General features: G+C 47.8%; 1 protein-coding gene across 1 annotated transcript in view; it reads left to right on the top strand.

Annotated features, from left to right (window-relative positions):
- The window catches only part of ARHGEF33 (Rho guanine nucleotide exchange factor 33), a 29,061-nt gene extending 13,371 nt beyond the window's left edge, over positions 1-15,690 (top strand). The window contains exons 5-16 of the mRNA XM_014268703.3: positions 912-1,033; positions 1,867-2,009; positions 3,020-3,079; positions 3,687-3,902; positions 4,517-4,646; positions 5,363-5,495; positions 6,246-6,329; positions 7,080-7,163; positions 7,864-8,012; positions 8,896-9,054; positions 10,714-11,467; positions 13,045-15,690. Coding sequence (XP_014124178.1) covers positions 912-1,033; positions 1,867-2,009; positions 3,020-3,079; positions 3,687-3,902; positions 4,517-4,646; positions 5,363-5,495; positions 6,246-6,329; positions 7,080-7,163; positions 7,864-8,012; positions 8,896-9,054; positions 10,714-11,467; positions 13,045-13,182 — 2,172 coding nt within the window. The 3' untranslated portion in view covers positions 13,183-15,690. The remainder of the gene's footprint in view (positions 1-911; positions 1,034-1,866; positions 2,010-3,019; positions 3,080-3,686; positions 3,903-4,516; positions 4,647-5,362; positions 5,496-6,245; positions 6,330-7,079; positions 7,164-7,863; positions 8,013-8,895; positions 9,055-10,713; positions 11,468-13,044) is intronic.
- Positions 15,691-17,195: the final 1,505 nt, after the last annotated feature.

The following is a 17,195-nucleotide window of genomic DNA, read 5'->3' as shown; positions in this document are numbered from 1 at the left end:
ACAAAGCCCATTACTAACCCTGTGACAGGGAGACAGATGGCACCAGGCAAGAGGAGTCCTCGGTGCCAGATGAGCAAGGAAGACAACAAAGGGCAAGGGCACATGGGAGAGGTCTCAGAGCAACCAGACAAAGGGTTACCCAGGATATTGTCATAGGGGAAAAGGGGATTTAAAATGCAGACACAAAGAATTATGCAAGCAACAGAAGGGGCAAAGGCTGCTCTCCCTCTGCCTCGTGCCCATGTTGGCTGTTCAAACACTGAGCTCCCACAAAAGTCACCTCCTTGCCTGGGGGAAGTCCTTTGGTTTACAGGAAACTTTTGAGTATTTCTCCTCAATCCTGTTGCTCATGTTCATGGAAGCTGCAGGAACTTCATGCATCAGAGCTCTACATCTGAATAAGGCTTGGCTGAAACTGCTTGAGGGAGGATGGACAGGGAAGATATGGAGGGCCTCATTTCCTTAGGAAACCAGGCTAAAAGGGCAGATCCATGGCCTGATTGGCAAAACTTATACATGTGAGTGCTCACACTGGGATCTGAACCAAGTGCAGCATGTGAATACACATGCTGGAAAACTGCAGAGGGAAATGTGCTCCCTAAGGCCCACATCCAAATGCCATTAAGGGCAGGAGTCCTCCCCATGCTTTCAGCTGGTGAGGGATGAAGCCCTGAGTCTCATCTCCCACCAGTGCCTTGACCATGGGGCTCCACACTGCCTTGGGTGAGTGGCCTGTAGGATTAAGGATCATCACGTTGTGCACGTCACACATGCTGGCCTTGCACAGGAGGAGTGCAATCACAGAGCCACTCCCCAGAGCACCCTGTAGCACCTTCTGTGCACACCAGCCAGCAGTCAGAGCTGTGCCACGTAGGGCTGATGGCCATGCTGTGCTTTTGCCTGTTTCTCAGGAGGAGCTCAGCGATGCAAAGTCAATGATTGAAGAAATCAGTGCCAAGCAGGAGGAAATGCAACAGAAAATTGAGCAGCTGCAGCAAGAGAAGCGGCGGGAATCACGGAAAATGAAAGCTAAGTAAGGGCCCAAACTCCAGGGTCCTGAAAATGCTAATTAGCAGTGGTGTCCATTTTGTTCCTTTCTGTAGAGCATAATTTCTTAATTTTTTTCCTGGCTGGAAGTGTGTAAAAACCCTGTTTATGACCAGAAATGCTTCAGTTCACCCCAGACTCCAAGACATACACCCCACAGAGCAAAGACAGAAGAAAAATGCTAACACCTCACTGTGATTCCAACAGAAAAACAGCCCCCAGCAGCTCCCTGGAGAACCAGGGCCTGGTGGAACAGAGACCCACTAAAGACGTGCTGGGGCTGCTGAAAGTCAGCAGCCTCCCCCATTCAGACAACAGCACTGCAATTTCCCCTTCCAGGCTTGCAGGACTCAATGGGCTCCTGATGGTGCAGTCCTGCTCTGCTTTCCTGTCACCAGCCTTTTCTCCTCTGAGCAGAGTCAGGGAATGTTCTCACACTGATGCTGTGATGAAGCAGACACTTGTCCAGCTTGGTCCTAATCAGCCTTCTTCTGAAAAGAGAGTTTTGATCATGAGTCTATACAGCTGCCTTGATGCAAACACTTTGCAAATCTAGGCTAGCCCCTCAGCTAATTAAGCTATTTAATTAGATGGAATATGCTCTGCAAAATAATAGATCTGAAATAACCTTCTCCTGTAGCCAGTGGAAGTTATTTCCAGAACATTGTTCATGAACTGCCAATTCCATCAAAGCCAGCTCCTTTCCTGGTCTCTGCTAGAGTTGTCCTATTTCTGACAGTGTTGGTCACAAATGTCGTGTAGGAGCTTCACCTGTAGCATTCAGACTTTCCAAGCACCTCGTTCTTTGTGTTTGTACAGGAGAGCACAGAAGGATGACCACGGATCACAGACAGTGCCAACACCTCTCCAGGGCAGCCCGTTCCGATCCATCAACCTCCCAGAACCTGTGCTGATCAATGAAGATTTTACAAGTCTTTTACACAATGTGACTTATGAAAAAGGTAGGAAACAGAATAGGCAAATGCAGTGCCTTCCTCAGGAAAAAAAATCAGAAAAAGATCACTGGGGTAACCTGGGTTCAGGAAGTATTTGCTTTGCAAACACTGTCTCAACATCCATTTCTTGCTTCCTCCAAGGAGAGGGATATAGGCTGGATTTTCATTCTGTAGTGCCAGTGGCACAGGTACAGAACCAAATGGGGGCTCTTGATAAAAATCTTATTTTTGTTTCTGTGTGAGGGAGCAGGGAACATGAAGGAGAATCACACCTTGATGAAGAAAACACTGTCAACTGCCAAACACTTGGAAGTTGGAATCAAAGAAAAGGAGATGGATCAGAACCTTTCATTCTATAATTAAGTCTGGGAGTCTAAGCTGGTCTATCACTCTCTTGCTGTTCAGACAGGAAGACAATAAAAACATATTCATTAAAAATGTCAACAAAGGCAGAGATTAGATGAAAACCATGTGCTGTTTTCTACTCTGTTTTGCTCAGAACCTGTCAGTCATAGCCCTTCTCTGCCCCATGCTCTGAGGTGACATGTCAGCCATCTCCCTCACATCACTCTTGCACAACCACCTTTCTCACCCACTTCTCCACTGCTCCTTCCTTTCCAGTCTCATCCCTCTGCTCTTCAATTAGCTCCTTTCCACTCAAAACATCAGTCCTGTCTCTTTGTCAGGTCTCCATCCTCTTTGTTCTGTGTGGAGTATCCTCTACCAACCTGCACCTGCATGCCAGGAGAAGCCAAGACTGCTCACATTGCTCTGCAGTCACACAGCACTGAGCACAGCAGGGACCCCACATTACCTGTCTGCAGGGGCTACTGAAACACAGACTTGTGACAAGAGCCCAGCAGAAAAGATCCTCCTTACAGGAGAGTTCAACAGTGGTGTTTTCATAGCAAAACTGTGAAAGACTGGAGGATTTTGCCCTACTGACAGGGCTTGGCAGGAAGAAGCAAGCTCTACAGTTGCCTTCTGTTGCTAAAGTTCCCTTTGTTCCTCAACAGTGTCTGACACCAGGATCATGCCCATGGGAGAAGGAGGTGTGAAGGTCATAGCAGGCCCAGGTAATAAAATATCAAGCATCAAGACAGCAGGAAAATGATTAAATTAGAGTGCTTGCTTTACTACTCAGAAGAAATGCTTTCAGGGAAGGCATTTCACAGGGATGTCTTTCACTCTGCCCTGTACCTCCATTTTCCTATTTGCAGTTGAGATATGAGGGCAAACCTTTGTCCCTGAAGTGTCTGTGGGGGTCAGTGCCAAGGATTTGGCAGAGAAAGCCTTTCTGCTGTTGCTTTCTTAGATTCTATGTGCTTTTGCAGAAAGGAAGAATTGAAGCTTCCTGATGTGACAAAGAATAGCGAGAGCACCACTTCTCCCACTTGGGAGGAGAAGGTGTTTCTGCTTCTCTAACATATGTCTAATTTTGGATCTTATTTGGCTTGAAAATAAACACTGGAAGAGTGCAGACCATGTTCTGCTGAAGAGCTCACCAAATGCATTTCCTTTGTAAATTAACTCTACAAGGCTACAGCCCTTGTGAAGCACAAAGAATGCTCCAAATTCACCCTCCAGTGCCTCAAATGGATGGGAACACAGCTGCTTGCTGCAGCATAACCTGTCAGAGAGATGCTGAGATGTCAGAGTCCATGGAGCTGTCTGTCATTGCAGGAGCAGCCATAGAGACAGATGACAGCCTCAAGCCTTCCCTGGCAACAGAGGGACAGTCAAAAATGCATCTGCCATCAACAGTGTGGAAGCAGCCCAAGGACACCAAGGACTGGGGAGATGAATACATTTCCAAAGAGCAACCAGAGAGAGGGAAGGACATGGGCCAGAGCAGATACAGCTCAGCAGACAACATAATATGTGAACCCTCTTTGGCTGGTAAGGAGTAGAAAACTCTGGCTAGAGAGGCTCAAAGCTGGTGTGAGCTGGCTGGTGATCAGCATCCATGGAGGGACACACACAGACCAGTTTCTGCTGCTGGGGGGAATCTCTCAGGGCCTCACACTCCAAGACCTCTGGAGTATTTGTTGGGCTGTGTGACTGACAGAACCACTCTATCCAGGACAGCCCTTCTCCTTTCCAAGACCTGTCAGATTCAGAGTACTGAGGGGATTGCAGCAGAGTAGGTGCTGAAGTGGGTGAAAAATACAATTGCTCATTCTGCAGGGTTTCTTCAGGATGGGAAACCCTGATATGAGTTGTTTTGCCTTTGATTGTTTGTTTTGTTATTCTTAGAAAAATTTTGTATTTATAGGGGGAAATACATCTGCTTTGGAGTTTTCTTAGCAAACTGAGGCACTGGTCATGGCTGGGCCATGCTGTAGCATCAGGGTGGAGTTTTACATTTTGGGTAAAGAACACAGAAAAAGATGAGGCATTGATATAATTTTAAAAAAGTTTCTCCTTTCATGATCCCCTCACCAGTTGAACATGCAGCTGTCCTTGAGGTCAGTATTTTCTTATTTTTAAACTTAACCCTTATCTTCTGGAAGCCAAAAGGCAGAACATCGCCTTGGAGCTGCTGGAGTCAGAAAGGAAGTACGTCATCAACCTTTCCCTCATCCTGAAGATCAAGGCCACACTGCAAGGGCCAGATGTGAAAAGAAGCACCAAAGAGAGAAGGTATTTGATGTAGTGTGCTCTCTGTCTTTTGGGGAGTTTTCTTCAGTCAATATTACTTCTGCATTATCACCTCACAAACTTTTCTTACATCCACACAGAGATCTTTGAACACTTAGTTGAAAACTGGAGGCACTGAGAGGTTTTTGCAGTCATTAAAGACATTCCTACCTGTCCCTTGCATCTTGTCCACCATCTTCTTTCTGATTCTGGGTAAAATCAATGTGAAGTGGCAGAAAGGCAGTAGCACATTTTGACCAGCTCTGCACCAGGGGGTTGTCTTGTGAAAGGGCCTGACAAATGGGAAAAGACAGAAAGCTGGGGAGCTCTCCTCCAAGCTCTCAGTGGGATGGCTCAGGGCCATAGTCCTGCATGATCAGCCACTGCAGCATTGCCAGGGGCTTTTTAGTGCTGCCAATTCTGGTCAGCTACTCAAGGCATTGCAAGGAAAGCCTAAGGAGCTTTCAAAACACTTCCAAAAATGGCCAGCTGGAGAGGGTACTTGCATGTACACAGCAGCCAAAACAGGACCCCCCAATGCAGCCAGGGTTCCAGCTACAGGAGTCAGTGACACCTGTGCCATTGTAGCAATAATAGTGCAGTCAATATTACATGTGCAAGGCTGGGCTGACCATTCAGGAATGCCCACCTCAGCAGATTTCACTTATTAGGGATGAGGTTGTGCTCTGTGTAACCAGTCTGGCTTGGTCTCCCATCAGCTTTTTCCCCAACTCTTTGCGGTTCCTGGTGCAGCAGCACGTGGATTTACTGCACGCTCTCCAGGAGAGAGTCCTGAGCTGGCCACGACAAGGGATCCTAGGAGACATCTTCCTGAAGCTGACAAATGATGAGGTATGTTGAAGACTTCTCCAGAATCTTCTGTCATGTTTTATGACATTTTATTGAGGTGCAGGTGGACCAAGACACCTTGAACAGAGGGGCTGTGCTGTGCAGCTGTGGCCTGAAGGGCAAGAGCTTTCAGAAACCCCCTTGGAGCACAGTCATGGGCCATGGCAGCCCCTCTGGTGTTCAGGGATCCCACATGCCAGACCCACCTGCGGGCAAGTAGCCCCATAGCACAGCTCCATAAGCTACATGAGACCCAGACCTGCTTGCAGGAGCCACAGGTGGGCCTTGAGAGCTTGAATGGCTGCATTTCCAGTGAGGGTGTGAAAAGAGAGGGGTTCTGATGCTCCCCTGCCCCAATACACCTTGCTCGGAGTTCTGACAAGCACATGGGCAGGCAGAGGCCCACATGGTTTGTTGCACTCACTTCTGTTGCCCTGGTGAGCAGCAGGGACATGTAAAAACTCATCTGATACTTTATAAGTTTTAACAATCTTAGATAAGAAGAGCTTTTTACTGCCCAGCCTCTCTACCCCTCCCCACCTGCAGTAAAGCTTTACACACTGTGCTCAACAGCTGAACACATTTTATAAAACAGACTTTCCTGAGAAGTTCCAAGCCCTGAAGGAGTGAAACAGCAGCTCTGCTGCACTGGTGACCTTCCAGCAGTGATGGTGGGGAATTAACTGGTTGGCTAGCTCTGTGACCAAAAATCTCTGTTAAGTTTGGGTGTTCTTTTCTTTTCTCTTTTCTAAGAATAATTTTCTGGACTACTACGTTGCTTACCTGAGGGACCTGCCAGAATGCATCTCTCTGATCCACGTGGTGATCCTGAAGGAGGTAAACTTCCTGTCTGCTTCCCAGCACGTAATGGCAACATGCAAGCCTGGATCTCTCCTGTTATGCCTGCCCATGATAGGACTCTCCTGCCAATCCACTTGTTCTGTTTCCTGGAGGTTGCCGTGGCTGACTGGCACCTACAAAAGGCAGCTCTGACACCTTCCTCACTGTCTGAAACCAAAGCAGCTTTTCTGCTGTGCCAGGAAACAATGTCTCAGATTAAACCTCCCAAAAGCTTGCCTATGAACATGCTATCCAGATCTTTTCCAGGAACTGTCTCCTGGAAAATGGAGGACTCACCCAAACAGAGGAATTGAGTCCTTTAGAGAGAAAAGAGTCTTGACTTTCAGCTTCATCTGTTTGGGTCTGGATTCTTGGTTTAAACTTAGAAAGTTAAATATAAAGGTAGTTTAAAGTGCAGTAACCTATTTGCTTGCATCCAATATATTTTAATTTAGAAGTCAATCTCATTTTGTTCAATTAATTTGAGCCTAAACTAAGAACTTCATTCTGAGCAACAGTGTCTTCTTGGAGTTTCACTGAAACTTAACTAGTGCAGTTTCAGTGTGCCTCCCTACTTTATTAGGCTGAGTGTCCCTGGTAGATAATCCCCAACCTAAATGCCTGGTGTGCCCCTGTGAACTGTTTATAACTCCTTACAGCACAACTACTCATTAAACCACAGAACCATCTGGAAGGAGATGTGTTTTATGGGTGGGAAAGACTCTTAAGTCACTTTCTCTATTTCAGGTAGAAGAAGAAATCAAGTCTGATCTCTACATTCTGTTCTTTCATATAGTCCAGCGAATCCCTGAATACCTTATTCATCTACAGGTAGGGCCCCAGCATGGAAACTGTGCTGTTGAACTCTAATGACATCAGGTGACTTTTGACTCAGAGCTGGTATTTGTCAGGATCCTGCACAGGAACAGGATCCTGACAAACCCAGTGGGTTCTTCGAAGAAAAAAAAAACTTTTAAAGGGAAAGCCAGCTAACAATAGGTTAAGTTTCATCTTTTTCACGTGAGGTTTGCTTATATTTGCCAGTTTCTCCAATTGGCCTGACAGAAGCAGCTTTTGTCCCCTGGGAAGCCAAAGGCTCTGTTGTCTGCTGCTCTGGGAAAACAGGAGGTCAGAGATGGGATACATCTGAGAGGGCTCCTAGGGCCCAACAACCTGTCCTACAGAGAGATGGCTGATAAAAAGAGTTCTGGTTCACAGAAGGCTTATCTGAATTGTACTGAAACATTTCAGATAAGGCGAATACACAGAAAGCAACCCCTAGAAAATCAAAACATCAGTGCATCACCCACCTATCCTGTGATTACATTTACAGTGGTTCCTTGTGCAATTGCACTGGGCTAGTGGGAGGCAGGCCCCATCCAAATCCCTCAGAAACTCATGGTGCCTAGCAAAGCTCCCCCAGGGCACTGCCATGAGCACTCCAGAGCCCTAATCCATGGTTCCAACAGTGCCTTCTCCCCAGAAAGGGTCAGGACAGCCTCCCAACAGCCTGCTCTCCTCTGTGCCCCAGAATGTCCTGAAGTTCACGGAGCAAGAGCACCCTGACTATTACCTGCTGCTGGTGTGCGTGCAGCGCCTCCGCGTTTTCATCTCACACTACAGCCTCCTCTTCCAGTGCAATGAAGACCTGTTGATACAGAAGAGGAAAAAGCTGAAGAAGTAAGCACAACATCTACTCATTGTCTCTGTCACCAGGGAAAGGAGGGGTGGGGGAAGCCTGGCAAACAAGGGGTTTAGGTCCAGGCTAGATCAACAGGCACATTGCTCTGTTGAAATAAAACAAAGCCCTTTGCTTCCAAATGCTGGAGAAGAACCACTATTGGTATTTGACCTCCAAACTGAGGTCAGACTTGGGGTGGGCCCTTCTGTCTAATTCTGAAAGTGAAAGAAAAATCACTTCTAAGTCCTTCTAAATAAAGCAGCCACATGTTTCATGGAATCATTTGATTCCTTAAGTTGGTGACAAAGTCACTCCCCAGTGGGAAAACACATGGAGATTTAGCTCTGGCAGCTCCAGGCCCTGGTGAGGGTGAGGACTGTTTCCCTTATGGACTGAGACTCCAAAAGAATGGCATTATTTTATTTTACTGGGGGAGGAGGTAGGAGAAATAAAAGTCTCCCATAACCTGTTTAACTGTGATGGAAATTAACTTGAATGTAAATTCTCAAGTTGTAGTTCAGAACAATTCCTTGAAATCAAGACTTTTTACTAAAATCAGAATCTGGTTGTCTTTGCTCTTTGTGATGATTTACCTGAGGAGTAGAACAAGATCAAATTTCAAGGGAATCTTCCAAGTATGGAGGGTGGTAAAGGGCAGATTGCTGGGGAGGGACTGCAATCAGGAGAGGTGCTAAGAACACCACAGAAAGCAGGATGCCCTGCTGGCTGGAGCAGACTAGGTGGAACAGGCTCTTCCTTGGGGTGGGCAGAGTTGAACAGGAGTATTAAGGTCCCTCCCAGTCCTGTTTTCTGTGATTCTACACGCTCGTGCTCATTCCCTGCCTTATTTCTTAGCCCGACGATGGATTTCTCCTCCCTCAGGTCATCCCTGGTGAAGCTGTACAAAGGTCTCACCTCCCAGTGCACAAGCCAGGAGGTTTCTCCAACACCCAGTGCAGCATCAATGCGGGACAGTGGCATCCACACTGAAGAGGCCATCCAGTCATTCCCAGCAGCACCTTCCTCTGGCACAACCACCCCGTAAGCTTGTTGTCCTTGTGGGCAGCTTTCAAAGTAGGCTGAAAATTCTCTCCTCACCCACGTCATGCCAGTGACACCAGGCAGCCACAGGCTGTAATTTCCAAAACCACTCCCAGTCTATGGATAGAGAGATGAAGGGCTGGCTCCATCGTGCTATCCCCTACTGTGTGGTTTACAAGCAGGGGATGTTTCAGAGCTCTAGCCAGGGCTGCCTGCTAAGGCAGTAAGTCAGGGAGGATGTGAACTGGTTTAGGCCTGACAGTGGTGTGCACAATAACACTCTGCAGTATTCACTGTCAGCATTACAAGAGCTGGGAAACAAGACCAAGGTCTCAGAGCAGGGAAAAAAAATACTTTTCCACAGAGCACATAACTGAATGATGTAATTCGCTATCACAAGATGTAAGTACGAAATGGGCTCAAAAAGACACAAGACTAAGTCAAGACAATCTCCACAGAATCACAAAATATTCTGAGTTGGAAAGGACAAGGACCATTGAGTCCAACTCCTGACCCTGCATAGAACCATCCTCAAGAGTCACACAGTGCCTGAGAGCTTTGTGCAAACACCTCTTGAACCCTGTCAGGCTGGTGCTGTACCACTGCCCTGGGGAGCCTGTTCAGTGCCCAACTACCCCCTCGGTGAAGAAACTTTTCCTAATATCCAACCTAAACCTCCCCTGACACAACTCCAAGCTACTCCCTCAGGTCCTGTCACTGGTCACCAGAGAGAAGAGATCAGTGCCTGCCCCTGTGCTGTCCCTCATGAGGAAGCTGCAAACTGCAGTGAGTTCTCTCCTCAGTCTCTCCAGGCTGAACAGACCTAGTGCCCTCAGCCACTCCTCATATGGTTCCCCTTTGGCCATTTCCAGCCTGACAGGTGCCAAATGAGATGATGATCAGAGAAGCACTCTAGACTTACCTTTATTGTTATGCCAGCAACTTGTGGCTATTGTGCTTTCTTATCTCATTTGATACTAACAGGAGTTTGGCTGCATCATTCCCAGTCCCCCTCTGTTAGCAGTGTTACAGATCAGTCCTTAGCCTCCTTCTCCCCAGACTGCCCAAGCCAATCTCCCTCCTCTCACAGACAGATTGCTCCAGGCCTCCACCTTGGCAGCCTCAGCTCCTCCACCCCACATTCCTCCTGAGCTGAAGACTCAGCTGGAATACATGGAGGGTAGGAGCCCTCCAAGTACTCCTGACACATTTTGGGGACAGAGTCACCTTACCCAAGAGAGAAACCCAGTCCACCTGAAAAGACAACCAGACCACAGGAAAGTGAGGCACAGCTCCTACATTACAGAAAGAGAAGGAAATTTAGAATCTAAAATGCAGATGAGCAGGAGAGAGATGGAGCAGTTGGCTTCTCATCTCAGTTTCTATTCATTTCATGTTGTAAAGTACAAAAGTTAGACAGAGCTACTGGATAAGCAGTTCTGTCTCTCCAAGTTTGGTCCTCCTAACCAGCCAGGCCATTTCTGTAAGAGACACCTCTGTTACTGTTCTCCAAGACAGAAGAGTACTTTTTGGCCATAAAACCAACACAAAAGGGCTGGGGGAGTGAAGGGGTGGGGGGAATTTGTCATGCTGTCTCTGTCATCCTTTAGTATTCCACTTCTGTCTGTTTTTTGTTTTGCTTTGGTTTTTATTTCTAAGGCATTTGATGCCGCAGATGAAGAAACCACAGCCGACAGTGATGGAGAACATCCAGGCTGTAAAACCCCCTGACTGGGAGATGGAAAGCAGAAAACATGAGAGGCCAGAGAACATCCTTGCCTCCTCTCAGCTGACAGAGCAGGAACTCAAGGCCTTGACAGCCCCCTTGCAATCCATCCCCGAAATGGAGTACGAAGCACCGCCGGCTGACGCGGTAGGGAACACTGAGAGAGCCATCAGAACCTCCGTGGAGCTGCTGCAGGATGCCAGGAACTTTGCACCAAGCTACGAAGAGTTTGACTACCCTGGGGAGGTTTTCACCATGCCAGGCCCCTACGAAGATGACACCTTCCAAAACCTTGCTCTCTTTGAGAACTGCTCCCCGGCCTCTTCCGAGTCCAGCTTGGATATTTGCTTCCTTAGGCCTGTGAACTTCACCTCAGAACCGGAGAGGACAGACCATGCCTTGCAGCCCCTGCCTAAGAGCTGCACTCCCGTGAGCAGCAGCACCTACAAGCGTGAGATGTTCCACAGCAAAGGGAAGCAGCTGAGCAGGTCCCTGAAGGAGCTGCCACGCAGCGCCGAGGGCGTGAGCACCAGACTCTACAGCACACGGAGCAGCAGTGGGAGCCGTCTGCAGCAGAAGCAGGACAGGAATGTTCAGCCTCACATGATCTCAGCCTCATCCCGAAGCTCCCAAAGGAGCTACTTCCCCCCACAGAGAGGAGCGGGTGAAAAACCGAGCTTTTTGGAAGTAAGGAGGCTTAAATAGCAGGAGGAAAAAAAAGAGGCACGTGGTGGTGCAGCAGGAGCAGCAGCAGGAGAAAGATGTGAGATACAGTTAGAGTAGAACATGCCAAAACAGCTTTCAAGCCCACACATTTCAAGACCTCAACTGCTCGTTTTCACACACATCTTCCCCTGGGAAAAGCATGGGTTGAGGTGCACAGCTGGCTCAGCTAGAACACCTTTGAGACAAGGTAGCCTCTTGTGTGTCTCCACTGTCACTGAGCTTCCCCCCCCAAGGTGAATGTTCTGAGCAGGTCACGAAGTTTACACAAAGCTGTTCAAAATTAGTGCTGTGATTGGCACCCAGTTAAACAGGTGCCTTTCCACCTGCTGTGAGTGCTGGGTAAGTGCTGGATAAGTCCTGCCAGTGTAAACCAGCATGACTTGGCCAAGCTCAGCCCATTTACACCAGCAGGGATCTGGTCCATAGGTTTTGTTTCACCTGTATTTGTTGCCAGGATTGTACAGACCTATGCCAAACTCTGTGAGAACAGTCAGAGCCCACAACTGTGTCCCTCAGGTGGGACATGGCAAAGAGCTCTGTAACCCTTCAGGGACACCAGGTCCTGCAGGAGCAATGTTTCTGTAGCTTGCAGTGACCGTTCAGAGTCAGCTTTGGGCTGTCACAGCCAAGGAAGAGGAGGCCAAGGGTGCTCTGAGGTGCTTAGATGCAGATGATGATGGGAGATAGGTTCCAACAGCCTGACTGAAAAGGCAGCAAGGAAACTTCAAAAGAAAAGAAAAAAACCAAAAAAAGCAAAGCCTAGTGAGTGAAGGAGGTGGTAGAAGGTTGAAGAGGGGAGATGAGGCAGAGGGAAGAGCCATGGGGACACAGGCACCCCAGGGAAAGGGACAACGAGCTCTTTGGCACTCACCTGCACAGAACTGAGGCCCACAGTAGGGTGCAGATGTGGAGGCTGTGGGCAGTTCCTCCAGAACTGCAGGACATGTTCTCACCCCAGTGCAAAGGAAATCACCATGGCAGTGGTGGGCAGAATTGGAGAAAAGGGTCTTGTCCAGAGTCTTGCTGAGAGGAGCTTGGCACTCTCCCAAAAGAGGGACGGGTCTTTTAGTGGCACATTTACCACAAGGTGCGTGTGCTAATGAAGCCTTTTGCCCCAGAGATATGAAACCATGCAGCAGCAGAGCCAGTAGAAGAGTTTTTCACATTTCATCACTGCTCCAAAGCCTGATGCCTCCCTGCTCTAGGGGAGAAAGGAGAGGGTGGGAAGTTCTTCCAACTGCTCAAGCTGGCTTGCTCCCTCACTGGCAAAAGAAGCTAATGAGCTTCCCCTAAACAAAAAGCTTAGCAAGAAAGGCTCCAGTTTCCTCTAACAGTGCTTATCCTTTTATTCCTCTGTCCCTGCCTCAGTCTTAAAGCCAGCAACAAGCTCTCTGCAGAGGTACCAGTGTTTCTTCCCAGCCTTATCAGCACCTCCTCACCCACCAGGTCCCTCCTAGCACAGAAAGAGAGAAATAGAGAGAGAAGGGAACAAGAATGTGAGGTTGCAAATGCTGGTTAAATTGTCTTTTCCCTTTTAGGAGCTCCATGCAGAAGACAACACCAGGTTCTGCCAGAAGGATGACAATGAGCAAACATCCTTCAGCGACCACAACCCGCGGCACGAGCCCAAGGGGGGGTTCCGGAGCTCCTTCCGCAAGCTCTTCAAAAAGAAATAAGCAGCCCCAAGAGAGGCAGGCCACAGCCAAAGCACAGCAGTGCTTCCCCAGGTCCCCGGGGGTGGAGACAGACAGCAAGGCCCCAGGATCCCCCTGGCTAACACAGAGGGTGGAGGGTGGGGGAGAGGAGACTCTCACAACTGCCTTACGAATGCATCCTGCTCTTCCTAGCACAGGGCAGGGCCAGGCTTTGGGTTGCAGTGGAGCACAACCAGCAGGTCCAATAAGCACAGGAACTTGCTAGCTTTCATCTCTACCTGACTGAACTTCCCTCAGTTTTGGAAAGCTTTGGCCGAACCCTTATATCTTCTCCTCCCCCTCATCCCCCAAAACTGCTTGATTTGCTGTACATCTTTGCTCTTCCCAACTCAAGGCAGGTCTTATCTGGCCTCAACCACAACAGAAAGGTTACCTTTGCAACCCTGGCATCCTGGCCAGAAGTCTAAAATTCCCTTCTTTCCTCTACTTTCCAAAAAACCCTACCATCAAAGATGCATTCCAGGAGGCCAGCTCGCATTACCCAGGCGGTTTGAGAAGGTCTAAGAAGCATCAGCTGAAGCACCTGAGCATTGCACTGCCTAATCAGCAACATCCTTTCTTTTGGACTTCCATCACTCATCAAAATCCTACTTCACCTTTTATGTGAATGCTGTTTTCCTGAATTGTGTCCTGCTCTGGGAATCACTGCTTCTGCTCTCAGAATGACCCGTGTCTCCAGGCAGGCTGGGCCCAGGGCCTGCCACAAGAGACTCTTCTCCACCTTATCCCCAGTGTGGATCAGTGCAGACACTGGTGGTGCCAAACAGTGTCCTGGCTCCTGGTCTGTAACACACCTGGAATACACTTTGCTCACTCTTTGGCCTGACACCATCATGTGCAGCTTTGGAAAGGTTCCTCCAGCTAAAAATTGAGGCACTAGGGCAGGAAAGTTGATGGTGCACCATGTTCAGAGCCATAGCCCTCCTTCTTGTGCAAGGACAGATCAACGAGGCCAGGCACAGGCCACCCTCCTCACACCTGGATGTGACAAACCCTCAGCTCCTGATCTCTGCAGAAGGCTGTGCTGTGACACCTGTGTCACACACCAGCAGCGAGAGCACCACGGGCTCAGTGGGTTACAGTGCAGTCCTGGTGAGCTCTGGTGTCACCCGAAGCTGGGACCTTCTGAGGGCAGTTTCAAGAGCACCTGTGGTTTTATCAGCTTGCTTTGACACACCTGGGACTCCGGTCTGTCCAAAGGACAGCTTCACCTGAAAAAGTTGTGAATTGTCTCCATGGGGCCAACAGCAATGCCTTGGGGGAAATCCTGTGAGACTGGGGGCTTGGGACTCCCCGCATCAGCGCAAGGGTGGTCGGTTTTGGGGCCAAGAGAAGAGCACCCACCATGCTGCAGGGCTCTCCTGGCTGTGGCAGCAGCACAGGGAGCCCAGAGCAGGTGTCCGTGGATGCAGTGGCCAATACCTGCTGCAGATGCAGGGCCCAGAGCTCTCCAGTGCTGACTGACCTGCACCTACCACCTGCTTTTCCTCCTCTGCTGGAGGCAGAGGGGTGTGTGTGAAAAGGGCTATCCAGACAGACAAAACCCAACCTTTACTGCAATCAAGGTTTTCCCAACATTTCAAGAATGTGACCAAGCAAAACCCCAAAGATTAAAATGTTTTAGCTGGTCACTCTCTCATAGATTTTAATGAAACAAATATCCACTTCTCCTCCTTACAAAAAGGAAAGAAGTACCCTACTTTCCTCCCATAGCTTTTGGAAACTACTCTGGGAAGATTTTTTTTTTTAATGTAAGGCTTTTAATGGCAAAAAAAATCCCCTTCCATCTCCTTCCCTTTCCCTCACATCCTCATAAAACTACAAATTCCATGTTCCTTTCCAGTCAGGACTGCTTCATGCTGACCAGCACTGATTCACAAAGACAGTTCCTAAGAGTTGGCAGCTTTTAGTCTGATTGTGCAGGGCCAGGATAGAAATTGTGCAGGAAGAGCCAGATACTTGTAACTGAAGCATCAGCAAAGCCTGTTCGTTCTGCACAGGAATCAGCCACAGACAGAACTGCTTGTTTGTCCATGGAATCAGAACTGTATCACTATGGACAAGTGTCCATTGTAATGCACTGATGCTGTCAAGGGCTCTGATTTTTGTGGTCTCAAGTATGTAATGACACTTTAATCTCACAAAACAAACCTGCTTTTCATATTTGCCAAGCAAAATACCAGGACAGAAACAGGACAAAGGAAAAAACCCTACCTGCTAACATCTCCTGGGTGAGGAAATCCTTCCAAAGTGGCAGACCCTTGCTTGTAAAATGCATATGGATTTCAGCTTCTATTTTAGTGATTTAAGGCACAGTCAGAACTGATGGTTATTTCTTTTTGATTCTCTATGAGTTCTTACTTCTAGGCCTATACTTACCACTTGAGATGTCCTTATACCTGCTGCAAATGTAAATAGTATGAATGAATGATGCTCAGCACCACACACACACAACCTGTCACAAGGTCCACTTCAAATCCATCTTTAGTGTACATGTGTGCTCTGGATTATTTTTTTTTTCCTTTGCCAAATAAACTTTGCCTTTAAATACTGCTGTTGCCTCTTGCACTGAATCAGCCAGAAGGGTGCATCCATTAAGGTGTTTCTCTGGTCCCTTTCTGAGGCAGCATTACTTACACAATCCTCTATCCCTGCAAGTCCAGCCATGCAAGCAAACTGTTCCCTACACAAAGTTCTAAGGCTCTTATTCAGAACCCAGCTGATTCACTCTCAAGGCTTCTAGTCAAGATCCTGTTGTTGGTGTAGCTCACTGTGACACATCTTCATCTCCTTAAGACTCCTCTAGACCACACCTCTCCATAGCTACACTCCCTGTTTAAGTCAGCCATCCTAGACTCAAAACAAAAAAAGGTTTACTCTGAAACAGATGCAACAAGCTTGTCCAAAGCAATTCCAATAACATGTGCCCTTGATCACCTACCTTTGGTTACCTTCTTTTTAAAAATATTACATATGTTCTCCACATTTGGCAGCTAAATTGTCATACATCTGGCAAAAGGGTTTTTATTTTATTTCTCCCTTTCAACTTTTCAGCCACCCAGTACAGGATTTCACACTTGCTGGCTAGAAAATAAGAAAAAACCCCTTACTCTTTACTTCATTTCCCTCATAATGCACTATTTTCCACTGAATACAGAAAGTAAATTTGCTCTCAGTGTGCAGAAAAATGTATTTAAGGGCGGTTTGTTTTTTTTTAAATAGAAAATAAGGAATGGGATTTACAGAATAAGTTAAGAGCATTTTTGTCTTTACACCTGTATCAGGCCACAGGTTTGTCTCCCAAAGAAAGCCTTCACCTATGCACTGTATGGATTTAGAAATGATAATTCAATGAAGCAAAATAATCTACTATGTTCAACAGTGGTACCTCCAGTGATATCACTGGGAAAATCTAACTTAAAGCACACAAGAAAGAAAAAATATAAATAATCCCATGATGTCACTCTGAAACATGAAGGATCTAAAATCCAGTGTATTAGCCTGCTCTTACTGAGACAGACCTCTCCCTCCCTGATTTAAGAGAGGCATATATTAGAGCAGAAGGTTAGCCCACACTGGAAATGGCTTCTTGAGGATGGAGCACTCCAGGGGTGCTTCCATGTCCCCCTGAAGGAGGACGACATTCCCCATTAGACAAGTTTGCTGCAGGGGCTGCTGAATGCCACGACAATAACGTGTCACCATGGGATCACCAGGCAGCACAACAGTGGTTTCCCACACAGCAGCTGGACAGAGGTAAATGCTCAGCACCTGCAAATCACCACAGAATCATGGAACAGTCTGGGCTGGAAAAGAACCTTAAAAGACCATCTAGTCCAACCCCCTGCAATGAGCATGGACATCTTCACCTAGATAAAGCTGGCTGCTGAGAGCTCTCCCAGCCTGATCCTGAATGTTGCCAGGGATGGGGCATCTTCCACCTCTGGGCTACCTGTTCCAGTGGTTCACCACAC

Source organism: Zonotrichia albicollis, chromosome 3 (assembly GCF_047830755.1).
Source record: "Zonotrichia albicollis isolate bZonAlb1 chromosome 3, bZonAlb1.hap1, whole genome shotgun sequence".
In the NCBI taxonomy this organism is placed as follows: Eukaryota; Metazoa; Chordata; class Aves; order Passeriformes; family Passerellidae; genus Zonotrichia; species Zonotrichia albicollis.
Note: the sequence above shows the minus strand (reverse complement) of the source record. Positions and strands in the feature narration are given on the sequence as shown.